General features: G+C 44.5%; 11 protein-coding genes across 11 annotated transcripts; 6 read left to right on the forward strand and 5 right to left on the reverse strand.

Annotated features, from left to right (window-relative positions):
• Positions 1-258: 258 nt before the first annotated feature.
• KUCA_T00001333001 (uncharacterized protein) lies at positions 259-9345 on the reverse strand (the record flags this gene model as incomplete). The annotated part of the gene is made up of 1 exon (XM_022603501.1): positions 259-9345. One exon carries the CDS (start codon positions 9343-9345, stop codon positions 259-261), a length of 9087 nt encoding a protein of 3028 aa, XP_022457376.1.
• Positions 9346-9610: 265 nt separating this feature from the next.
• Positions 9611-10996, forward strand: KUCA_T00001334001 (uncharacterized protein; the record flags this gene model as incomplete). The annotated part of the gene is made up of 2 exons (XM_022603502.1): positions 9611-9697; positions 9752-10996. 2 exons carry the CDS (start codon positions 9611-9613, stop codon positions 10994-10996), a joined length of 1332 nt encoding a protein of 443 aa, XP_022457377.1.
• Positions 10997-11186: 190 nt separating this feature from the next.
• KUCA_T00001335001 (uncharacterized protein) lies at positions 11187-12073 on the reverse strand (the record flags this gene model as incomplete). The annotated part of the gene is made up of 2 exons (XM_022603503.1): positions 11187-11981; positions 12053-12073. The coding sequence occupies 2 exons, from the start codon at positions 12071-12073 to the stop codon at positions 11187-11189; spliced, it is 816 nt and encodes a 271-aa protein (XP_022457378.1).
• A 332-nt stretch (positions 12074-12405) lies between these two features.
• KUCA_T00001336001 (uncharacterized protein) lies at positions 12406-13974 on the forward strand (the record flags this gene model as incomplete). Its single annotated transcript, XM_022603504.1, has 1 exon — positions 12406-13974. The coding sequence occupies one exon, from the start codon at positions 12406-12408 to the stop codon at positions 13972-13974; it is 1569 nt and encodes a 522-aa protein (XP_022457379.1).
• A 145-nt stretch (positions 13975-14119) lies between these two features.
• On the forward strand, positions 14120-15649 carry KUCA_T00001337001 (uncharacterized protein; the record flags this gene model as incomplete). Its single annotated transcript, XM_022603505.1, has 1 exon — positions 14120-15649. The coding sequence occupies one exon, from the start codon at positions 14120-14122 to the stop codon at positions 15647-15649; it is 1530 nt and encodes a 509-aa protein (XP_022457380.1).
• An 81-nt stretch (positions 15650-15730) lies between these two features.
• KUCA_T00001338001 (uncharacterized protein) lies at positions 15731-16219 on the reverse strand (the record flags this gene model as incomplete). Its single annotated transcript, XM_022603506.1, has 1 exon — positions 15731-16219. The coding sequence occupies one exon, from the start codon at positions 16217-16219 to the stop codon at positions 15731-15733; it is 489 nt and encodes a 162-aa protein (XP_022457381.1).
• Positions 16220-16505: 286 nt separating this feature from the next.
• KUCA_T00001339001 (uncharacterized protein) lies at positions 16506-16823 on the forward strand (the record flags this gene model as incomplete). The annotated part of the gene is made up of 1 exon (XM_022603508.1): positions 16506-16823. The coding sequence occupies one exon, from the start codon at positions 16506-16508 to the stop codon at positions 16821-16823; it is 318 nt and encodes a 105-aa protein (XP_022457382.1).
• Positions 16824-17144: 321 nt separating this feature from the next.
• On the forward strand, positions 17145-17638 carry KUCA_T00001340001 (uncharacterized protein; the record flags this gene model as incomplete). The annotated part of the gene is made up of 2 exons (XM_022603509.1): positions 17145-17181; positions 17232-17638. 2 exons carry the CDS (start codon positions 17145-17147, stop codon positions 17636-17638), a joined length of 444 nt encoding a protein of 147 aa, XP_022457383.1.
• Positions 17639-17992: 354 nt separating this feature from the next.
• Positions 17993-18319, reverse strand: KUCA_T00001341001 (uncharacterized protein; the record flags this gene model as incomplete). The annotated part of the gene is made up of 1 exon (XM_022603510.1): positions 17993-18319. One exon carries the CDS (start codon positions 18317-18319, stop codon positions 17993-17995), a length of 327 nt encoding a protein of 108 aa, XP_022457384.1.
• A 1776-nt stretch (positions 18320-20095) lies between these two features.
• Positions 20096-23104, forward strand: KUCA_T00001342001 (uncharacterized protein; the record flags this gene model as incomplete). The annotated part of the gene is made up of 1 exon (XM_022603511.1): positions 20096-23104. The coding sequence occupies one exon, from the start codon at positions 20096-20098 to the stop codon at positions 23102-23104; it is 3009 nt and encodes a 1002-aa protein (XP_022457385.1).
• Positions 23105-23483: 379 nt separating this feature from the next.
• On the reverse strand, positions 23484-24518 carry KUCA_T00001343001 (uncharacterized protein; the record flags this gene model as incomplete). Its single annotated transcript, XM_022603512.1, has 1 exon — positions 23484-24518. One exon carries the CDS (start codon positions 24516-24518, stop codon positions 23484-23486), a length of 1035 nt encoding a protein of 344 aa, XP_022457386.1.
• Positions 24519-24705: the final 187 nt, after the last annotated feature.

Here is a 24705-nt window from a genome sequence, read left to right on the forward strand (position 1 = left end):
GGTGGCTGATTCAGATGATATAATCACCTTCTTCACGGTGTGAAAACGGACTAAAATTTGAGAAGAATAACCCTTGAGACGTGAACGAAACCTCAGTGACCAGTTGCCTCGTTTGTACAAGGTCTCTAATCCAAATAGCGACAAAACATGTATGTTGGCAAGAGGTGTGTACTACCCAATTGTATTACAATATACATAGATTCTTTCAATAGTACCAAAATTGTCATCACTTCGTAATAAATTGTGCAAAAAAAGTGTTCACTTCAAAACCCTGGCATATTGGGTCTCCGCAGCCTCCACTATCTTCTGCAATCCCATGATAATTACCTGGTGGGTCAGGTTGGGGAACTTGTCTCTGTGTAGTCCAAACCATTCCAATGGTGGAGTAGCATCACCCAGTTCTTTCAATTGGGGAGTCTCGATTCTGGGAGAGACTATGGGGACGTAAATGAATTGTTTATCCTCTTCAACGTTTTTGAGACGATCTTCGATATTCACGGTTTCAAAGATCGAGAGCACCGTTGAGTTGTTCATGACTTCCTCTCCGTCGGTCTCTCCCAATGTCGAAAGACGTCTAGTGTTGAGTCTGGTCGAAAGAGCATTCGCATGAACAGTCCACATTTCTCTGATAAAGTTAATGGAACCAAGATTCCAGCGAACATCGACTTTTCCGCCAAATGATGACTCATAGATGTACTCAACCGTGTTAGAGTTATTGTGCTGCCATGTACTCATGGAAACAGCCAACGATGGAAACACGAAGATGGTTCCTCCTTTGGCAGTTTTGGCATGTTTCACGTACTTCGAAATCTCAACCTCTTGAAGGGCCGATTCTGGTGCACTGTTCTTCACTGTGGAAAGAGCAACCTTAACGTCCTTCAACTTCAAGTTCAACTTGCTAGCAACTCTATCTTCCTGATCCTGAGTAAAAGCAGCATTTGCGGAACCCAGTTGCATCACTAGCACTTGGCTATCAAGAAGAGAACTTGGATATATGTGGATGTCGATGGCTTCCACTGAGACATCAAGCGCTGTTTTCAACTTGACGATTGCATGAGCGAAATCTTGTACCGCTTTCTTCTTTGATTTCATATTTAGGTCGTGATGGTTCAAAATCACTGATCTGGCCCTAGTCAAAGAATTGGTCGTATTGCGAAGATCATCGTGTCTCAACATGGCAGAATCATGAAGCACCTCGTTGTAGGAAAGATTGATATCATGGTGCATCCTTTGACCGGTATGGTAGATTTCCAGAAAGTTCGAAGCGGAAAGCGCCGTTAAAAACAACTGGATAGATCCAACATGCCCTGATGCCACCAGACTATCAAGAACACCCACCCCCTTCTGGTTATATACTTTGACACCAATTGTCTGAATGTCTGCAATGAAAAAGGTGTGGAAATCGAACGAAGCCTTGGCCTGCAAACTGTCAAAACCAGCAGATAACAGAACAGATGGAATACTCTCGTGATCACGTTCCCACGCAATTGCGGAATGGAGCCTGAGCTTGTTGAGCTCCAGTTCTCCACCTAGACGTCCTTTGGAAGTGAGCCTGAAGTTGTTGAACTCAAGCTTGAAGTTTTGCTCCCAGTCAATTGTCTTTCTCGAAAACGCCCAGACCCGGTCGAGACTCAAGGTAACTACCCCAAGTGATTTGCCTAGATCAACGGTGAAACCAACATTCAGTACGTTGAAGTTCAGGAACCAAGGAAATGCTGCTGTAGAAGACACTTCTTTGACCCTGGCTGCAAATGTCTTTGGATCAGCGCTGTCGTCTAGAACTTCCTCATCTACAGCAACATACTGCTCAAAGAATTCATTTGGCATCCAAATGTCGCGGAACAGATCCAAATCTTGCAATTGAGTCATGTTCACATAACCGTTGACATCTGAGATCGAACCAACCGTGACCAAGCTTTCTCCTTGCTTCTGGCTTTTCATTATTCCACTCAGCAAGAAATCTTCAATCACAATGGACCCACTAGTCTGTCTAGAGTAGACGTGCTGCAGTTTGATAATCACATTTTCAATCTCAACTGCTCCAGATATACCCTTGGACTCTATAGTATTGAAATGTATATCAATACCGTCGAAACTGACAATTGCTTCAACCTTCGCAGTTGGCTCACAGCTAAGAGATAGGGTTTGAGGCTCTATCCTCAGAGCAAAACATATATCAAACATGTCCACGAAATTGGAGATATCAAACCCTGACTTTGTAGACGGCAATTTTGCTTTTTGACTAGTCTCAATTTCGGCAGAAGGCGACTGAGAGGATCTCATCAGGCTTCTGCATCCACGATACACGTCCAGGATCACCGGAACACAGGCAGCGTAAAGAATATTTTCCGAAGAAGAGGTCAAAACCTCCCATTTGAGCACATGTTTTCCTCCCTTAGAGGCCTTGTGGTATTCCGCGGCTATGTTGACAGCCGGGGCACGTAAGAACAACGAAGCTTTTTCGTCTTCCGTCGAGAGATCAGGGCGCGAGATAGAGATACTGGCTCCATCAAATGTCATGAGGCAATCGATGAAGTTGATACCCAGACTGGTGGCAAGATCCTCAGTTTTTTCAGTGGAAGAAAGCTGAATGTGTTTCCTAGGAGTGGCTACTTTCTCCAACTGTTTGATCACCTTTTCCACAGCGGTGAAAGATCGCCACATCTTGTCCAGTAGCAGCAGCGATCGAGAATGAACTCTGAAATCAAGCTGTTCACCCTTCAGGCGGGTTCTGATTCGCTTTCCCTCATCAGTGAACGCAATGACATACGTCAGTTGAAATCCCGGGAAAAAAGCACGATCTAGCTTGTCAATCTCACTCGAGGTGCTGTAGAAGTTACTAGGCTGATCACCATGGGCTCTGGAAAGATATGCTCCAACCATCGACACTTTGCCCATGCCCTTTGCGCTGGTGATGTAGGCTTTTTCGTAGCCTGCTATCAACCCTGGAATGTCTTCCACATCCATCATTCCTTCTTCAAAGAGCCAACCAATGCACATGTTGTGAGACAGCATGTGCAAAGAGAACGAAGACCACATTGATTCGGAAGGTTCGATCTTTTTCACAACAGGCTCAGATATCTTTTCTGACGATTTCTTGTCAAGAAAGGGTAAGAGTGCTTCTCTTAAATCATGACCTAAGACGAGGAATTTGATGAGCACAGACGGACTAAGCACAAAGCGACACCATTGCGAAAGAATCTGGAATGATTGATACCTCTGGTCTTCTTTCTCAGGTTCAAGCAACTTCATCTCGAAATCCACCTCCATGACCTCAAATTTGTTGTGTGGGAGATTTGAACCAGCCACCACAAGACGAGTCGAGGGAAACTTGATCCAACCATGAGGTCTTACCCTGTTTATAGCAGCCTTCTCTCCATCATTGAAAGTATAGTTACAACAAGACAGGCTGACAATCCTGCTTTCCAGTGATAGCTCACAAGAGGATCCAGAAACAACGATTGCCATATATTCAGCCAAAGATTCCACTTTAAAGACGATAGAAGGCAAACTGGCACTGGGTGAAGAGTTTGTGCTCTCCGGATTTAGCTGCTTTGAAATCCTGTTGATAGCCATCTTAAGTTTGTTGACATTGTCAAAAATCTGCTCATGAATATCATAGAATAGTCTGGTCGAATCAACAACCTTCGGAAACGACAACCTTGAGTGTTCCATGTTGATGGACGACTCAACAGAAAGCAGTGCTGGGTCACTTTTCACTCGAAGGAAAACAGAAAACTTGCTGAGATCAGCCCGCACAAAGGTGTGGCCGGAGCCATTCGGATTATTCGCTTGTAGACTGGAAGCTGCTTTGGTCACGGAAAGGTCAGAGACAAATATACCCTGCAAAACTTGACCTTTGAACACAAAATTTTGCGACAATATCACGTATCTCAGCGGGGTGAGAAGTTGTACCTTAGCATCAATACTCTTGGTTTCAATTTTGATAGATAAGGGAAATCCAAAATCAAGCAAACCATGCTCTGATGAAGAGCTTAGCGGAGACAGCTCGGGCTTTTGAGATTTGGAGATGAGCGCCCTGATGTCGTCAAACCTAGGTAACTCATCTTCCAGCACAGCAGCCACAAAGGCCACATAATCATCAGTATCATTTCCTGCCGAAAGTTTTATCGATTCTGCTTGCAATAGGACATTTTTCAGCCCAGTCTCAATAGGACCAACCGATGAGAAAAACATGTTTCCGCCTTTCACTGCACTTCCCATGAGTGTCATGTTGTTCAAATGAACTTCTGTAGAGAACAATTCTGACTCGAGTGACACATTTAAAGGCATAGGATCAGTTTTCAGCTCAGGAATCAAAGCAAATGCTGAGATGGTAAGGCCAGTACCACTAATGTTGGAAGCGATTTGACTTAACTCGACCTTGTTGTCAAATGTTTCAAGGAAACAACTGAAACTGAAGCTGGAGGGTATACCGTCCTTGATTTGGACTTCTTGAACTTCACTGTGATCCGCTATCGGCTTGAATGTCTCCATGAAATCCTTCAATCGCAGGCAATGCAGACTGAACTTGCTTCGAAGATAGGACAAGCCCATAGTGATATCTATATGATGAATATCTGGGTGTGTATCTGGCACCAGCTTCTTGAAGGCATCGTCCACTTTCTTCATGGTCTTCATAAATCCCAAAGAGACGTAATCGAGGCGAATATAATCGTCCTCCAAGTCATAGGCAGACAATCTCAAGGCAAAACTTTCTAGGGTGAACTGAACTGCAGAACCCTTCACCGGAGTATCTTTAAGGCCACCAAACACAAACCTGAAAATATAACTGTGTTCGATGTTCGAAAACTCCCATGTTCTCCAACGAGAAAACACTTCCAAAACCTCTGCCCTAGCAGAAGAGTCAGCATCCCATTTGCAAGCTCTGAACAAAGCATCTGTGCGTTTGCGCCAGCTCTCAGGGACACTATCAATCACATGGCGAAGACGAGTGACCACCTTCCAACTGTCCTGATACCGAATATGATCTTTCGATGTCCTAATGACATTAGATGGTTTAGTGATCACAGAGGGATCATGCAGCACTTTGTGATCAACACTAGCAGCCGAAACCAAATGCATAAGATCAATCTTGGAAAGACGAACATTATCAGCTAACGCTTTATGTCTCTTCCCAAGTGCAACACCCAGCGCATGAAGCTCCGACAGATACTGTCCTAGCCACGCCAAATACAACGACTCAATCGCATTGTCCCATATTCTGATGTTCAGGGATCCAGTAAAACCGTCCGTCTCGTCATCTGTAAACCAAAACTCAAGATCTTGTAGAGAACAGCGAAAGACCAACTCTTCGTTTTCCGCTCTGACTGCATCAGCTCTCCTGATTCCCAGCACAACCTCACGAAGATGTAGAGCCCCGGTTAGGCTTTCCTCGACTTTACCAACCAAGTCCGATTTGACCTGTACTCTTGATCTGGTCACTTTCTTGGAAACAACTAAGGAGGGATTCATTATTTCCAGAACCAAATGGTCAGGAAGCTTGCTGCCAGAATCAAAGACATCATCAATACTGGAAGCATTAAACTCGCCAAATCTGAAGCTGAGCACGGGATTCACTACACGAATGTTGAATGCCTCGCATTTTGTGGAGTGCAGTCTCATGACAGCGTCAATGATGTCAATATGAAGGGAATCCATTACCCCTTTGACATCAAAATTGTCCATATCATGCATAATATCAACCAGTGTTGAACACGACTCTGGTGAAGCAAATCCCCTGATACTCCCAACATTTACAATGATGTTGTCAAACTCGTATTTGGGGTCTGGCTTGATTTGGGGAGTGTAATCACGATCGTCGTATTCCAAAACCGGACGAAAACCATCGCCAGCCATAATAGGTTTATTGACCGCGAAATCCCTCAAATCCGATTCAGAGTCCTCAAACGACGTGAAAGAGGAGCTTGATCCACCATCAGAGAAAGCACTCATCATTTCTGTTGGAAAGTCTTCGATCAGTATATCCACCGTCTGCTCATTCAGCGGCCATGGCAAATCAGGGATCGAAAAAGAAGGTTTAATACTCCCATAACTTTGTGAATATGTGTTATTTTTTCCTGCACGATTCGCTCTCGCCAAAATAAATGGAGAACGGTGAAATGGCCCGTCATGCAGTTGAATGTGCTTTTGCTGCAACTGTCTTTTCAAATCCATGTCTTCCTTTTGAACGAAATCAGTTAGCTTCAATGACGTTTCGAAAGCCATGGTTAGCTTATCACTGCTGAGTACGCAGAAAGAAGTCACGATAATGCTTGGGATATCAAGTGACATCCGACCAGTGTATCTTTCATTAGATAAATCATTGAACTTGAAGTCAATTGGTTGCAGTGTACACTTGAGAACATCATCTCCAGTTCTCAAATTGAGGTCAACTAAGGGGCAAGTGAAAGCCAAGGCAACGGCATCATGGATAACCTCTTCTCCAGCAATGAGAGCATTCTCAACATCCTTATATCCAAATCCCAGGTTTGAGATTGCCTTACTCAGACCATCAATGAATTCGCAACTGGAATGGTTTACTATATTTCCGGAAACAAAGTCCCACTTGCAAAAATATGTGGGTTCTGCCGGTGGTATACCAAACATTCTGTGTCCATGGACCGAAAGGCAGTCAATGAAGAGTTCGGGCTTGAATTTTGGCTCCTTTATAATAACGTTGAAAATTTCTTCGGGATCACAGTCTTTCACAAGCCTTGCATATACGGGCGAGAAATCCGCCTGCATGTCCATGTAGTAGTTGGTGAACCTAATATCGATATCAAGGGACGAAAAATGGAGAGCCACGTGAGACTCACAGTCATACAAATGGCCTGGAAGAACCAATGAGCCATTATTCACGCAAAAAGAGAATAGCACGTCTGTCTCGTTCTCTGTTCTATAAGCAGTGGTTGCTGGAAGCTCTTCAGATTGAGATTTGAGCATATCCATTGAGCCCTTCGCTTTAGTTTCGGTAAACTCGGAAGCAGTCTGAAAATGAATATGGTCACCAAAGTAATTTTCTTTGATCACCATTATGTATCTCACGATAAAACCGTAGCACTCCAACGTAGTGTCGTCACAGGTACAAGCAATCACGATGTTATCCACCGAGTCGATGTCAACCATGGAGAAGTAGGTATACGATCCCGTAATTTCGAAGTTATTCGCGCGTCCAACTGTTCTCCGTTTCAGAAAGTTGTTGGTTGTGTGCCAAGGTGGGGTATCAAGCCTTAGATCAAAAAAGTCTGTCTTCAGCTTGTAAGTGATTGTGTTTGAGGTCCTAACCACAGCATCGAGGGGAATTTCAATGTCCAAAAAAAAGTCTTCACCTTGAAACGAGACAAAAGAGTTATCATTGAAGTCTGTGGAGTTGTCAATGATGTTGAAATCGTTAATGTTCAGATATATTGCAAACAGACTGATGTTCCATTTGACTTTATACGTGAAAGGTCTGAATAGCTCATAAGGAACAGGATCTCCCGAAGCAAAATCGTCAAGCATATCAACAATCAAAGTCACATGTTCTCTCAGAAAAAAGGTATTTGCCTCTAAGGAATGATTGTTAAAAGTCCACACAGTAGGTCCGTTCCATTTCAAAGGATAACCGACATCACAGGAAACAGAGTGTTCTTTGGCGCTAAAGAAAACATCATGATTCACACTAGAGCTCAATTTAGGAGTCAAGAGCTTAATATCCATGTGATTTTGCCAACCATCAGGAGTCGGCACGTAGGAGACATGGGAATGGATACTAGATCCTTTTCCTAGCCCCAGTTCAAGCCAACCAAACGGTCTGATTGAATTTGTTTCCCCACTATCATGCTCAGTGCTAGCTTGGTCGTGATACTGCGGATTTTTGCTTCCTTCTCTGAATGGAATAATCAATATACCCGAGTCAACTATTTCCGCCTTGAGCTGGAAACCAGTATATATTCTGTCGCTGCCAGGCTTAAGCTTATCAAACGCAAGAGCATCTCTGCAAGCGGAAGGAAAGAATGCCTTGTGGATCGTGCTTCTCTGGCGCTCAGCCCACGGACCATAGTGAAATATGGGCTTCGAAAGACGAATATCCATACCAGCCATGGGGGGAGGACCTCCATTTCTGACATCAGGCCCATCGCTAGCAAGCGTGGGAGGAGGGTTCTGTGGAACTACTCCCGGTACGTCATAGTAGTAAACCAAGTGCATGTAGTCAGATTCGAGAATCTGAGAGAACTTGGCATACTCAAAACTCTGATAATGGTAAGTTCTCACATCCTGGTTGTCGTCCAGTAAGTATCTTTTCAAACCAGGCCACATCTCTTCGTACTTTTGGGAGTTATCGCGCTCGAGGGTCTTCCTATCCCTTTTGTGTACAATTTTGAGAACCACAGATCCAAGAAACCTCCTCAGCCGTTGCAAACGACGTTTTTGCTTATATGCCCGTATGGCATCAATACTGGTCGGTGTTAGATTCTTGGTGCTAGAAATGTTCGGTTTCATAAAGCTCTGGAATTTTTGCAACTTCAGATTCGACACAATCTTGTAGTAATCCAAAGAACATTTGGATGGAGCAATCGTAAGCTCTCCCGTAATTCCTGAACATGAAGAGACCACAAGAGAACTTGTGTTCTCGTTTCCCAGAACTAAGGATGCTTTCTTGATGCTTAACTCAATGGGTAATGTTCTCAGTAACGAATATGGACCCAGATTACGGTTGATCTTGAGCTCGTTCATTCCCTCAATGATTGGTGCAACAGTTCGGGGAACATCATGTATATCAGTATTGACATGTTTTCGCTGCCTCAAGCCGACATTCCCTTCTTTTTCATCAGCCGAATCGTCTGGGGTCTCGACATCGTGTTTATTCAAGAAGTTCAGGATATTGTCGTAGACCTCGGTTCTATTGTACATGAAGATCTCCAAACCATACGCCTCCAGAGCAAACCGGGCTGGAAGCGAATCGTTAAACGGGCTTCTGAGATTTTCAGCATCTCCTTCAGATTTGAAAACTCGATCAAAGATGTAGTCGGATTTTCGTGAGGCGTTTAGCCAGTATCTCCAGGTAAACCAGCCCTGGTGTATGAAGACTATCTGATTGTCAGATATAACCGTCAAGTTCTTGAAGAACACTCTTCCTCCGAGGTACGATATTTTGAAGGATTGCACCTTATACCTCACCTTATGTCGTTTCCAGAGCACAAAGTTGAGTGAAGTGCTGACAGCCCATGCCATGGCCCTGTTGAAGAAGAATATAACAGCTATGCATGATATGAATGCCAGAATCCAATCAACAAGGAAAACCCAGTTGAGATTGTCCCTGGATGAGACGGACTGGGATGAGAAATATGATGTGACATCCATGTTCAGGAATCTCTGCAAATTGAGAGGCTTTCACTGGCCAAGGAGTCACGTTAGTCGTAGTAGAACTGATTATTAGACATTACAACTATGCGTCTGTCATAAAGGCTTTAGCGTGTCTGGGGCTATGGGAACAACGGCTCATAACCGTTTGGTTGGGGCATCGCTCCCAACCTCTGCCAGATGGCCTTCAGTTGCCACTGCCGTGACAAGGCACTTTGGCGTTCACCTTCAACATTTTTAGTATTCAGGATAGAACAATCGAACAATGTCCAGAGAAGCACCCTTAAAGGCAGAGAAAGACTTCACCGAGACTCTGGATGAGCAGTTCCCTCAAATTGAGGTTCTGGCCAAGGTATGTTGATGCGCACTATGGGGGTTTGATGACACGAACTAACACGTCGAACAGAGCGATTACAAAACTGCGCTGGATAAATTACTACTCCTTGAAAAGCAGACCAGACAGGCTTCTGATCTTGCTTCTTCCAAAAGGATTGTGGCGTATCTAGTAGATTTGCTTGCTAATGAGAGGGACTGGTCTCTGTTGAACGAGCAGATTACGTTGTTGTCCAAAAAACATGGTCAGCTCAAAAATACCGTTCAGGTCATGATCCAACAGGTTATAGAACATCTGGCTGAGATTGATGATATAGAGGTCAAAGTAGAGACTATTGAGAACATTCGCAGTATCACGGAGAACAAAATCTACGTTGAGCTAGAAAGGGCAAGGGTTACTAAGATTCTTTCAGACATCTTGCTCAACACCAAGAATGACTTGGACAAGGCTACGAAGGTCCTCTGTGAGCTTCAGGTTGAGACTTATGGATCGATGGAAATAAAGGAGAAGATTGAATTCATCTTGAACCAGGTGGAATTGTGTAACAGAAAGGGAGATTATTCATTTGCAAAGATCCTGAGCAGAAAGATTCTAGTGAAGTCACTAGACAAGTTCCCAGAACTCAAACTACACTACTACAACTTGGTGATTGAGATTGCTCTGGAAGAGAACGATTACATTAACATTGTGAAATACTTGCTTTCCATCTACAGCATACCTCTGATTTCTGATAATAAGGAGGAGAGCTTAAAGGTGTTAGCGAGAACTGTCCATTTCGTGATTCTCGCGCCATACAGCAATCTTCAGAACGATCTAATCAGCAGAGTTGTGCTGGACAAAGACCTGATCAAGTTGCCTATGGAGTCTGAGCTGGTGAAATCTTTCACCACGCAGGAGCTGATGAGATGGAACGCATTCCGTGACTCGTACTCTGCTGAACTGTTCAAGAACGCTTCTTTCGACCAGTCCACTGAAAAAGGTAAGCTTCACTGGGAAGACCTGCAGAAACGCATCATTGAACACAATTTGCGGGTGATTGCAAAATATTACTCGAACATCACCCTAGAAAGGCTCACCGAGCTGCTCCAACTGCCCCAAGCTGAGGTTGAGGCTAACATCACGACCATGGTGAATGAGGGAGTCATATATGCCAGAATCAACAGACCTTTGAAGATTGTTAGCTTTATCAAGAACAAGTCCGAGAACGAGCTGTTGAATGATTGGAGTGCCAGTGTTGATGAGCTGTTGGAGCACATCGAGACTATCGAGCATCTCATCAACAAAGAGGAGATGATGAGTGGTATCAAGGCCGCTTAGAAGAAAATTCTAGTGCAGCTCAAATGAGTGCTATCGTTATATTCTCGTTAACCGGTAGCGCGACATTGAATCAAGTAATTGGATCATGACCATTTGATAATGATGATCTTTTTAAGGAAATTTTCAAAAATCCATGTCATCACGCCCATCATTTAACATTAACTAATCAACGATTGTACATGCCTCAAGGTCAACTGCTTGAATCGGGTGCTTTTCTTCTATCAAGTTCCTTCCTCTTGCGAGCACTTTCGACCAACCCATTCCACCTCTCCTTGAGTTTAACCACTTGGCTTTCCAAAATCACCTTATCCTTTTCAACCTCGCTCAGTTTTTGCTGTAGATCACCAATAATGACCTTGTACTCCTCTTTGTAGTGGGGAATGGATGGAACGCCCTGGCTCGATGATTTCAGTAATAGCTCATACAGTTCCACGATGAAGGTCTTCTGGGTGTGGATTTGCGACTGGTAGTAAGCATTCAGCTTTGTAAGCATTTCATTCTCAAGCGACAGATTCTTCTTCTTGCTATCAGAAAGACCAATAATCCTCAATTTGTGCTGTAAATCTTGAACCTGTAGCTCTGCTGGCAATTCGATTTGCCCCAAAGACTTATCGGTGAGATCAACGTTCAGGTTCTTTATTAGCAGAACATTTATCTGGTTGATCAACATATCAGCAGAAGATTTATCCTGTTCTGCCTGCTTCGTCTTCTCCGGTGTTCTTTCCAGGTTCTGGGTTGACGGCCGTTCGCGCAGTTTCTTCACTTTCCTCAATTCTTCCATACGCCTATCGATCTGGGATAGTAGAGTATGAATCGCCTTGGTAACACCAAAGTCCTCATCAAGTCCGTTTTCCTTTTGCCCAGGACCCTCGGTCTCCTTTGTGAATTCTTTCAACACCTCATATGCCTTCTCATGGTATTCAATTGCCTTAGAGATGTCTCCCCGCAGCGTGGCTCTTTCGGCATCACTCTCCAGCTGATACGCCTGGTTAAGGAGTAAGTAAGCATGTCACCATTAATGATCTCACAAAAACTCAGCACGTTTCAGTTACTCACTCTGTTTAATATTGTTAGCATTGCCTGTAGCTGCCCTGTCAACAACACCAATATTGTTGTCTGTGCCTGTAAATTCTAACTCTGCAGTATGGGGCAAGTGGGAAGACTCCCAAAAGTTAGCCGCCGCACAACCTGACATCATCACGAGTTTCGTCACACTACGTAACATGACTCTTTAACATACACGCCGAAACCACGCCATTTTATTGCTGAAAACTCGTATTCCGAAATATAGTTGCGTTGTCTTCCGCACTGTGTTTGAATACTTTGCTTGTTCACCCGGTTGAGTGGACTAACACCGTGATCGCCAGGGATTGAGGATCAGCTGTGACTTGGTCACAACCCCCCAGGAAATGTCAACAGCCTCTGCAGAGATGCCAGATGGCGAAGAAAGCCATCTGACAGTAGATGGGTTCTGGGATATGGCTAATGAGGTTTTGTACAGCAAAGTGTACTTTGATCCGAATACCGGGGAGTATGTCACGATAAGGCCGGACAGTTGCTCGTCGGACGAGATGAACATGATCATTGTTTCGTACATCTCGTTGTGTACCACGCATTCCGAGGAAATCGGCTCTTTGTTTGAAGGAGGAGTTGACTCATTTCATTACAGTGCAGCAAAGCTGTTGATAGACTGCTCGTACTACCAAGAGAATCTTGGCTTTTGCATCAGGAAGCTACTCTCGTTGCTGAACTACATAGCCCAGAGCGCTTTGACTTTGGCCGAGGGAATAGAATACGATAAGGGAGTGGGACACGAGATTGAGATCAAAGAGACATTAAACATGAACCAGCGAATGGTGCGGACGATAGGCTGGATCCTGTACATCAACTACACCGCCAACAACAGCATAATGACGGTACTGGAAGAATTCCAGGGGTTCATAACGATATGTGAGACATTGACCTGCTACTGCAAGTTGAAGGAGAAACTCAAGGATCTGCCTGAATACAGTGACGCGATCAAGAATCCATACTATAGCACATACTCCAACTTCCTGGAGTTGCTCTATGAAATCTGCAAGAACTCGACCATAAGCTCGGAAGATTTGGCAGCAGTGGACATTTGTTTTCTGGAGTTTTTGTTCAAGTCGCTGACTATTTCGACGAGAGACGAAGACGAATTGAACTTTCTGAAATTTAAGCTGCTGCTGGTAATGAATGAACAGTATATGGTTTCTTTTTACAGTTCAGAAGAGGCGGAGAGGATTCCCAACAAAGCATTCAATGCGATGATAGAGGGAACGAACTTCCGGAACTTTAGTGAGTGTCTCATGCTCAATTTCAACAGGGAGAAGGACCATATAATACAGATACTCATGCTGAAGGTGCTTTACATGGTATTCACCACATCGTCCACATGCCAATGGTTCTACCTGAACGACCTGAAGGTTCTGGTAGACATTTTTCTTAGGGAACTGAACGATTTGTCGTTGGTCGAGGACGAGGCCTTGATCAACACATACTTGAGGGTGATCTACCCTATGCTGATGTTCTCTGTTTTGAAAAGCGAGAGCTACAAGAAGGAGAGCTTGGTGGAAGTAATGAGGTACTTGAACAGTGCTGAAGAGAGTGCTGAATCTACGAAGAGACTTTCCGGAAGATGTCTGGAGTTGCGAGCTCTGAAGTTTGCTGATGAGGGGGATCTCCTTAGAAAAAGCTTCAGTTCGGTTTCTTCTTCGAACTCGGGGATGGATATGCCTGATTCGCCGCAGGTGGCAGCCAGCATGGGATATCACAATGCCACCATGCTGAACGATAGAGACGATGCGATTTCCATCACATCCAACTCATCCAACGGCAGTTCTACTAAGCCTCGCAAAAGAGCCCCTCCTCCCCCATTACCCCGCAAGATGCTGGGTTCCCGGAATTCTTCATCTTCTGACGTTGCCCTTGCAAGAACTGGCAGAAGAGTTGACTGAAAATCAAGAGTTTCTCGCGATAATAAACCGTAGAGATACGTTGACGATCCCCGTCCAATCAAGTAGCCCGTAGTATCAATGACTTACGTGCGGCTGCTAATTGTGTGTCCCACGTAATACCCCATTGTGGAGAGACTGATAGGCGATGCCAGCCGATTATGACTCTTTTCTTCTCGCACAGGGCTTACGAACAAACAAAAGTGATATTTGGCATATATATATATTCAGATCTGGAGCCACGATGTCATTGCATGCCAGAAGCTGTGTCTCTGGTGTTTTCGGAAGGCGTATTCCAATCCTGGTTTCCATACGATCGGGACTACGCTTGAGGCAGCAGCACCATCAGCAGTACATACGGCACACTTGGAAAAGGCACAATTCAAGCTCTCACATTCCTCTATCATCACATGAAGACATCACTAGACAGCACCAGATCCGTTCCTCGCTGGAAAGCATTATCTATGAATCATCCAACAAGCCTCTGCCTGAGATCTCATTGAATGACCTGCTGAAGTTTAACACCGCTACCAAACACAACAAGGAGCTCATGATCCTCCAGAATGCTAACGAAACTGTTATGGATATGCTGACATTGATTGCTACCAGATTGAAAGTGTTCAGACAGTTGCCATACATTGTGGTGCTGAACCCTAACATTGCCGAGATATATGACGCCTACCTCGAGACCTTGAAGGTACTGCTCGAATTTGTGGCCTCTGTTCAAGGAGATGATTCGAAATTACAACTGGATTCTTTCAAGCTGTCTAGCTTGGAACAGAACGAAAGGCTCATTGGTGTGCTCCAAAAGTCTATTGATATCCACACAGATAACCTCACGGTTTTGTCCAAGGGGTTCGAGGAAATAGCTCCTTTGAATCTCTTCAACGGCGCAGAGTTCCTGGATAACCATCTGAAGGAGCGCATCATGATGCGATTGGTTGCAAACCATCACATGTCTCTTTCGGCTCAGTTGGCTCCGTTGAGCAACTCCGATATCGACAGTGGGGCTCTCAGAAGCATTGGCGTCGTCGATAAGAAGCTAGATGTGATGCAGGTTATTCGTGAGAGTATCGATTTTGTGAATGGGATGTGCCTACTGAAATACGATGAACGAGTTAAAGTTCAAGTCGAGACCTTCATCATCAAAAGTGATGGTACTACCACGTTCACGAAATACGAGCCTCAACTAAATGTTGATGGCATTGATGCGGAAGTATTCTTCCCATTTATTCCTTCTCATCTTGAATATGTTCTGAACGAGGTTTTCAAGAACTCTGCAAGGGCCCTCATAGAGTCCCAATCGTTGGCTCCCATTCAGATCACTTTGGTAGCTAAAGACTATCAGAATTTGAAGGAAAATGAACATCTTGATACCGTTCTAGAGATCCGGATTAGTGATAAAGGCGGTGGTATCCCTCCTGAGGCTATGGAGAGATTGTTCGAGTACAGTTTTACTACCTTCGACTCAGAAGAGGCTGGCGATTCTTACAAAACTTTGAACAACATTGGTGGAAACGGTGCCGTCAATATTATTGCAGGAATGGGATATGGGTTACCTTTAAGTAGGATCTATGTTGAACTATTTGGTGGTGACCTGGATGTTCAAACCATATATGGCCATGGAACGGACGTTTATATTAGACTGAGGGGTCCGGATGCATCCCTTTTGAAGTGAACGGAACGCAGCAAATACGCCATATGATGCGGTAATGATTTCATTTGTGATTTTGGTTATATACATGACATGGGATTCCATTCAATCCAAATGTTTCAGCAGCCTCGAACCGTCTCTGGCCACTGGCGACAGAAAGCCTAATTTTCTCGCTCTCTTCACCGCCTTCGAAAGTGCTCTTTGTTTCTTAGCACTCAAACCGCTCTCCGATCTGGGCTGTATATCTCCATTTGGACGCAGAAAGTTTGACAGAGTGGAAGGAAGACAATAGAAATCCAATGGATTCACGTTTTTAGAGTTGAAACCAGAAACCTGTCTTCTCTTTTCAAATTCCTGCGACTTTTTGTACTTCTGTAGCTTTATACCAGCAATAGAGAAATCAAATGGATCGTATGTCTTCAAATCGTTGAATTTTTGCACAAAATTCTGGTCAATCACGATCTTCTGTGGAGCGGCCTCGGTTTCCAACACCTTGATGGATCTCTTCAAAGGCGATATGGCATTACGCTCGCCCCAAACACGAGTTTGCTCTCTGAGTGGAGTCAGCACACTGAAAAACCGCCTCGTAAACATTTTGACTGTGAAGTATAGCGTTGAGTAGGGTGTGTATGAGATAGCTGTCGTCGTTGAATGGAAACTGTTGAGGAAGTCGGATGCAAAATTTGGGATTGGTGCTCATAACCCAAAAAGACCAAAGATACCCCACGTGACACGATCCTGAATGCAACAACGTCCATAGCTGTCGTATTCAGCCATTGGATTAATCCCCAAATTAATGTCTGGATAGATATCAGAGAACTATATTTCTTGAGTGATCTGGGTTTTGTTCTGGAATTCGCTGCATCTACACTGGTTGACAATGGATGATGAGCTGAGAGGGGCAGTTGACGAATACAATGCGTTCTTTCATAAACTGGTATATCATTCTGAAGGCGACCATGGGTCATTTATAAGCTGTGAAATTGCTTCTGGTGGTCCCAAGGGTAGGTCTATTAAAAACCGCGCTGAGATATACTGTTGTGAGAATGGCTGGTTTGTTAGGAGTCATTTGGGTACGCAGGTACCAAAGGAATCCGATCTTTTTCCCACCTTCGAGTCTCTTGCAATGTCTTTGTCTCCAGATTTTGAGAGACAATGGCACGAAAAGCTACTGGAAAAGTTGGCAGCGATCCGATAGGAAGCAAGAAGACTGCACACGGCGAGTCTAAACAACTACGCATGCTAGAGCATCTTGGAAAATATACACGCTTTTATTCAATCTGGTACTAAGTGCACAAAATTTCAAAAAAAGAGCAAATATAATAAGAATTCTGCTTTTTGAGGGGACTTTTAATGCTGATTTGTTAATTATCTTCCGTTTTGGTTATGAGCCTTGACCAGTATGCGTTGATCCACACTAGTCTCAATACAATCCAGATCGCACTTGAAGAACACCTTCCTCGCTCTCTCGAGTAAACCATTCAATTCATACCCTGAAATTACTCTTTTTTTTTGCACAATGGCCATATATTCCCTCTGGATCTTTGATAGACACTGTAAGTGATGGGCTCTTTGGGAATTATTAACCTCTGACTAACGCCTATAGCAAACTGCATCTACAGCAGAGAGTGGGACAACAAGTCTAAAAGCAGCCTGGTGAATGTCAACAATGCCAAAGACACTGCCAAACTGTTGTTTGGAACGATTTTTTCCATGAAGAATATATCACAGAATCTGAGCAAGCAAAATAAGCTCAAGAGCTTCTCTACCCTAAGGTTCAAATGCCATTTCAAAGAGACGGGATCTGGACTCAAGTTCTGTTTATTAACGGATCCAGAATTAGAAGATATGCAATTTTTGCTGGATGAGATCTATACTTCTTGTTATGTCAACCACGTCGTGAAAAACGCGTTGAGCCCTGTGGATTTTAGAGCCGGTCAGGTGATTGGTAGTGAGCCCTTCACTAGTGATATCGACAGGTTGGTGGTGACCTTACCGTCGTTTTCTACGTAAGGTTGCATTTTTCAGATAAACACAATTCTTGGAGTCGAGGGACTTACTTTACGAGAATATGGCTGTGGAGTCAGGCTACATGTGCACGCTCTCTTCACATGAGAGATACACTGGATCACACAGCGAATACGTCTACACTGTCTGAAATATTAGATGGTTGAATATTAGATGCGGTTACTAAAAAAAGGGTATGCGTGAAATCTCAGATTCGAGAATAGTATAGTTTGGTATTGTCTTCCCACCATATGCGTTGAAGTATAGACTGATCCACCTCTTGGGTTCACTCTTCACTATCAGACTTCAATAAAAGACCAGACTGTTGATATTAGCAAGGGCATCAAAAAATCTCTTGTTTCAGAAAAAAACGCACCATTCATCCAGAGGACCAAACTTTCTCGGTGTCTTTGGAGGCGAGGAAGCGATTGAGTGATCAACAGTGGGCGGTGGAATGGACATTGTGGAAACATCTGAACCCCTCCTCGATGAGGACTCTGACATGCTTTGAAGAGCGTCTCCGTAATGTGTGTCCGACATGGGTTGAGTCTGTGCTTTTGGCATTTGCATTGGTTGCATATTTTCAAGATGTTTGACGTGCCAGTTGAGGACGTTGACCTCGTGGGTCAGCTTATTAACCTCCTGTTTGTCATCTTGATTCCAGTTAAATAATTGTGGGAGTCTCATTGTGTTGGTGATAAAATTTAAATGCTGCAAGTATTTGCAGAAATGTGGGAAGTCAAGGTCAAATATATAGTCATATACTCATATAGTCATATGTGCATAGAAGACGTGAGTATGTTCTCTGAATGCGGAGTAATCCCGAACTCCGCTCCCTAGTCACTAACAATTTTCACCGGGAGCAACCAACACGAGAAACTCCGGGATATCTGAATTACTGCGAGGTGGTCATAGTTGACCATGTAATGCACACAACCATTGCATGACATCATGCCGGTAACCAAGAATGTGGGGTAAGCAAAAAGGCATGGTCGTACAATTCAAAAAAAAAGCGCTAAATTATTTGAGATTGACAAATTCCAGACCATGTGACCACCTAACTATATGCACTTACAGAACATTTTCCCCTCATATGAAGGAGACACACACAAAACTCCGTATGCTTCCCCTCCGACTACACTGGATGACGTGATGGTCTTAAAGAATACATTATCGCTGACGTTGCGTATCTATATTATTTATCTTCCAGATAAGATGCAACTTGGTGATCCGACACACTAGGCCGACATGGGTCGTACACAGAGTTTGCTGGAAAAATTATAATAGCAAGGAAAGCGCGTGAAAGAACCAATGAAATTCCCAGTGCGCACGCCCATGTACATCGTGCATAACCTTGACACTAGTATTTCAAAGGGCCGCATCTTGCGTCTTCCGGGATGTGATCTTGTAGTGAGTGTGTTATATACAGTATCTTGCCAAAAAAAAAAACCTTTACCTCTCTACAGACCCTGTCCTCATCCCATAAAATGCTAGCTAATTTTTCACGCATATAGATTTCGGGTTCCGTTCGATCCGGACTTCTGTAAACCTGTACAAGACCAATGTCCTTTACTCGGCTGCCCGGATACGGAACTCTTTTGCGTTTTTTGGTGCAGGATTTTCCCGTGAGTCTTTCTGGCTGTCTTTCGCTTCAGGACAAATGACGAGTAAATAATACATTTCGCCAAGCAATGCTGCGTGTACCTACATAAATTCCTACTAAGAGGGGCCACTGCGACCGGCTGAAGCGGAATTTCTGATTTGCTTTCCGCCTCACGGCAACCGAGACAGCACTAAATTTGCCTTTTCGAAGATCTTCTAGATGCACACGATCGGCAATTGCTTTCTCTATACATGCCTCAAATTTTGTTCTATTGACTCTTTTCTTTTCACAGAGCTTAATTTTTTCTATCAAGCCACAAAGTGAATCTTCTACGTTGCGCGCTAAAATCTGAATTAGTTACCGACACTACTCCCTACACCATCTACACATCCAGACTCTCGTTGTCATCCTCTCTTTTAACAAGGCTTCGACCATCTACTCGCCTCTTTTCGGCAAATACTATTTTCGATATCGTTTTTTCTGAAAGTCTTTAGTCAAAAAGGACTTTGAATTTGGTATCTATATCATATAATTTGCGTTTGCACACCCAAGGAGATCGCAAAGTTGCTTGTACTCATGCTTGAGAGTTGGTGAACAAGCAAGAACAAAAGCGAACAAACCAGCAAAGGCACCAAACCACACCAAAGAAGCCAAGGGCCGAAGAGGAACATAGAAGGAGCTTCGTATACCCGTTCCACGAGGAAGCAGCCGTTTGAAGAACACCGACACCGGCGCTTATTTACTCTGTCTGGCCGCCTCTAAAAATTGGTCCCTTCTTTTGTCTGTTCCATCTGTCTTCTTCTTGAGGAATCTTGTCCTGCTCTAAGTCGCTTCAAATTTTTGAGCTCTTAATTTCAACGATGAAGTTCCAGAAAAGGTCAAGTTTCACGCCGTCCATAAGCTCTCCACTTGCAGATGACGAGGAACGAAGACTACACGATGAAAATTCACAACCAGATTTCACACGGAAACCTGATACTTCGGCTACCAAGCGGAAAGGCTCAAAAATGGAGTCTTTAGACAATAAATTAATGAAAACGGGATCTGCCGAGGATCAGAATGATGATGACGAAAGCGACGAAAGCTACGACTCCACGAGCTACAAAGCCATACCGTTGGAGCTCATAAATCGTTTGCGGACGTTCCCGCTATTCGCTAATGCTCCACCTGCCTTCCTGAGCGCTGTCGGAAGGTCGTTGAAGCTGATACAATTTCACCCACAAGAGGACATTGTCAAGAGCGGTGAGGCCGCGAAGTCGATGTACTGGATCCTGAGGGGTTCTGTTGGAGTGACGTCAACCGACGGTGAGTCTACGTACGCAGAGTTGACTGCCGGTTCCTTTTTTGGTGAAATTGGTATTCTTTTCAACAGACCAAGAACGGCTACGGTGGTGGCCAGGACAAAGGTTCTGCTTGGAGTTTTGACTAAGGAGTCGTTGAATACCGTTTTGCCGGATTACCCCGCCATCGAGAGACTCATTCGTGATGAAGGCCAGGAAAGACTTGCAATGCAGGAGAAAAGAAGGCGAGCAAGTTTCATTGCACAGACTGTGAATACACCATCTCCCTCTACCAGAGCAGTTGCTAATGTTAGAGGCAATAACAGCACTGTGGTTTCAAACATGATCAAGCCCAGTGTATCCTCAGATGCAGTCATACAGTCAGCTCTTGTTCCTGGTCCTTCTCTGCCTGGCCCTTCGCTCCCTTTAATGCATCCCAGCCACCGTCTCGCGCATCTCAGTCATATAGGTCACTCGAACCAGCCCGTGGTAAATTCGCCCTTGAGGGACAACGTGGATGATTCCATCTCGGTTCGTGAGTTTCTTGGAAGTCTACCCCTTTTCAAGACGCTTCCATCTGACCAGATCCACGAACTGGCTCTGAGTGTGGAGATGATCAAATGCAACACTTTTCAGTACGTTCTGCGCAAGGGTGATATGGGTCGTGATATCTTCTTTATCGTTTCTGGAGAGGTCGAAGTTGTTGACCCTTCAAACGATAATCGTATATTTGCGAGATTAGGCCCTGGCAAATACTTTGGAGAAATGGCATTCTTATCCTCGTTGTCTGAGCAGGAGTCCACTACCAAAGCCAGAAGCGCAGATATCAGGGCAATTTCACAGTGTGAGCTGCTCGTTGTCAGAGGTGACACTCTTGAAGATCTTTGTAGAAGATCTCCATTGGTCGCTGAGGATATGAAGACCACCGCTGGGGAGAGACTGCGCAACAATGACTCTGTTGGAAATATGATACATTCTACGCAGGTCTCTTTGCTCGATAGAATTACCGTGGATTCTCTTATTGCGCATAATGAGCACGATGAGCCATTGTTCAACAGCATAAGTTGGAACCGCAACTATGAGGATTCGGGTCCCAAGGACATTACGGGTTCTGATGAACCAAGTCTTAACGAAGAAGACCCGCTATCCAGACCGAAACTGCTCCCATCAGCAAGTTTTCAATCTTCTGTTTTTTCCTCTGTTTCCTCGTCCTCAACGTCCATGTCTAATATCGAAGAGGATCCCAAATTCAGACCACAGAGGCCTGCATTGCCTTTGTCTATGTCTTCACCCGTTTTCACGCCGCAGATGCAGTCACAACCGCAACAACAAATGCAGCAGTTCTCACTTTCCTCTATGGATCCCTCTGTGAACTCTTTGGACAAGTTCCAGCCAACTCGGGCTAACTTCCAGTATACACCTTACGCTCAGAGATTGCGGATCAACTCTGTCAGCGGAACGGGAAGAAGGAAATCTGTTCTTTCTGCCGGGCCGCTTCCCGATTCGCTATTGCTGAAGATATTTGAGTATCTTGACCTCAAGACCTTGGCCAGATGTGCCTCTGTCAGTCGTCATTGGAAGCAGATGGTGTACTTGGCTTCCAATCTTTGTCAAACCCTGGACTTGACACCTTACTCTCGCGAGATAGATGACGCCTCGCTCATCAGGATTACCAACTTTGTGGGATCAAGACCGCAGGTCATCGACATATCCAATTGTCACCATATCACAGACGAAGGTTTCACCTACATGATCAGCGAGATCGGTATTCGTGGTTCTATCAAGACTTTGAGGATGAGGGACAATTGGAACATCTCTGCTATGGCCATAATGGATCTGGGTGTTCCCAGTGTTGGCTCCGATCTTGTTGAGATAGACCTTGCCAACTGCAGAAAAGTCAGAGTTGATGTCATAGAAAGATTGGTTGGTTCAAGTTCCCAGTCATCCACCCTCCAAATCGGATGTCCTAAGTTGTCGAAGATTAATTTATCATATTGCAAATATCTCACAGACAGAACCATGTTATCGCTGGCTGAAAATGCTAGCGACAGGCTCGAGGAGTTGAATCTCACCCGATGCACCACCATCACAGACAATGGATTTTCGTACTGGTCCAATTGGAAGTTTCCACGCTTAAGAAAGGTGGTGCTAAGAGACTGCACCTTTTTGAGCGATGTTGCCATAACCTCGTTAGCCACTGCCTCACCCAATCTGGAGGAACTTGACCTCACATTCTGCTGTGTTCTTTCTGACAACGCTATTGCCATCTTGTATCTTTGTTGTAAGAACATCCGCGTTCTGAATCTGTCGTTCTGTGGTTCTGCTGTTTCTGATAGCTCGCTGGTATCGTTGTCGAGATTGCCCCATCTGAAGAAGTTGGTTCTCACTGGGTGTATCCGTGTCACTAGACAGGGCATTGACACATTGCTATCCAACTCCAAGAGTTTGCGTCACTTGGATCTCTCGCAGTGTCCACGGATCAACGAGTACCAAGGGAACCCAGTTGAGCCTTTCGAGAAAAGTCCCGGTACCAAAACTGCGTACTTGAAGGTTTCCGCAACCGATGAGATTGTCGAAGTTGTTTTATGAGAGTACGAACATTTTCACTCCAACACCAGCTTAACCCCCTGTTTACCCCAAATACACTCATTTAGAGTCTCGTTTTTATACGTGCTCCCCTTTACGACCCTGTTTATTTTATTTCAATGCTGCTTTTCTTCTGCTTGTCGTTTAGTTTTCCATACCAAAAGGTTATTCGCGGTGTTACGTTTTTTTGTGTCATGATTGTTTCTTTATATACCAACCAGTTAATAACTTGTGTCGATATTCAACCCATTAGGCTAACCGAATTATGTAAATTCTAGGCAGCTCCAAGCTGACTGCATTCATTTGGACCGAAACTATCAAATTCAAGCTAGCCGTTGTCTTTTTTCATCGATACCAGACCCACAGTCTCCTCATTGTTGGCTCAGAACACAGAGATGTAATTGTCGATTCTATTCTTTTGGTTCTGCGCAATGCATTCGGCAATCCAGGTTATGTTCCTGATCTCCTGCTCCTTAGATTTTATCCAAGCCCAAATGGTGGAGATTGTAAACTGCTGCGTGAACGCATCCCTGCACAATGCCATCTCGTATTGGTAGAAGTGGTCTTCGAGTGTCTTCTCGTTTGAAGTGTCGAAGAAGTCCTTGAACTCCAAAACGTTGTCAACGATCCCCTTCAAGCTCTCCATGTCTTCAACACGGGATAGCTGCACCTGGAACGTGGGGTACAGCTTTCCCAGAGAGGGCAGTAGTTTCACCTTGACATCTGGGGTCAATTCTGTCCCCAGTGAGTTCAGCGCGATATTGAGGGAACGCTTATCTGCCTCGAAGTTGAGTAATCTCAGCATGATCTCGTCCGAGGGAGATGGCAATTTGGAGCAGAAGTTGGCAAAATCCTCCAAATAGGACTTGTAGAGCGTGTTTCTGATGATTTCAATGTTCATGTCATCCAAGTCATCTGCACTCAGACAATCCTTGAAATATGGTGCCAATGGGGTGTCGATCAACACCGTCGAATACAGCGAATCGATGTCCGTGGCAACTGAAAGCGTGGGCAAAGTGTCGAACCAACCGAGCGGATGACATCTTTCCAAAATTTCGGCCCTGTCTCTCTCATGGACTGTTCCTGTGATCATCAATGCCACGTTATCGATCATGTATCCATAGGTGATGAAATCCATGAACTTGGCTAATGGCTCTGTGGCCTGTGCCCTGATATAATGGAACTCCTCGTACAGTTTTTGGCTCGCTTTCTCCTGGAGCACCGACGTAGCCAGCGGACTTGGCACGTTCGCCAAAAAGTTGCCGTAGTCGGTAGCAGAAAGCTGGAGTTTGAGATCTTCCAGGGTGTCACATTGAGTAAGGTTAATGTACTGAGCCGAGCTTAAAAGCCCAGACTTGTATCCGCGCACAACTCCTTCGATGAATCCAGCATCAATGTTAAAATAGAGCCCTTCCATGGTGGCGAAACTCAATTGGGTCTTCTTGGAATATATTAAGCTGGAATCAGGTATTGGAAGGCCAAGGAGGTTTGTACAGCTAACTAAGCAGCCAACAGTCGTGGGAGCGCGTGTCGGGGCTGCTAACCTTGTGGTTATCAACACGACCCTTTGGTGTCGATCTGTCGTAACTGTATTCACTATCACC

The sequence above is a fragment of the Kuraishia capsulata genome, genomic scaffold (assembly GCF_000576695.1).
Source record: "Kuraishia capsulata CBS 1993 genomic scaffold, Kuraishia_capsulata_scaffold_2, whole genome shotgun sequence".
In the NCBI taxonomy this organism is placed as follows: domain Eukaryota; kingdom Fungi; phylum Ascomycota; class Pichiomycetes; order Pichiales; family Pichiaceae; genus Kuraishia; species Kuraishia capsulata.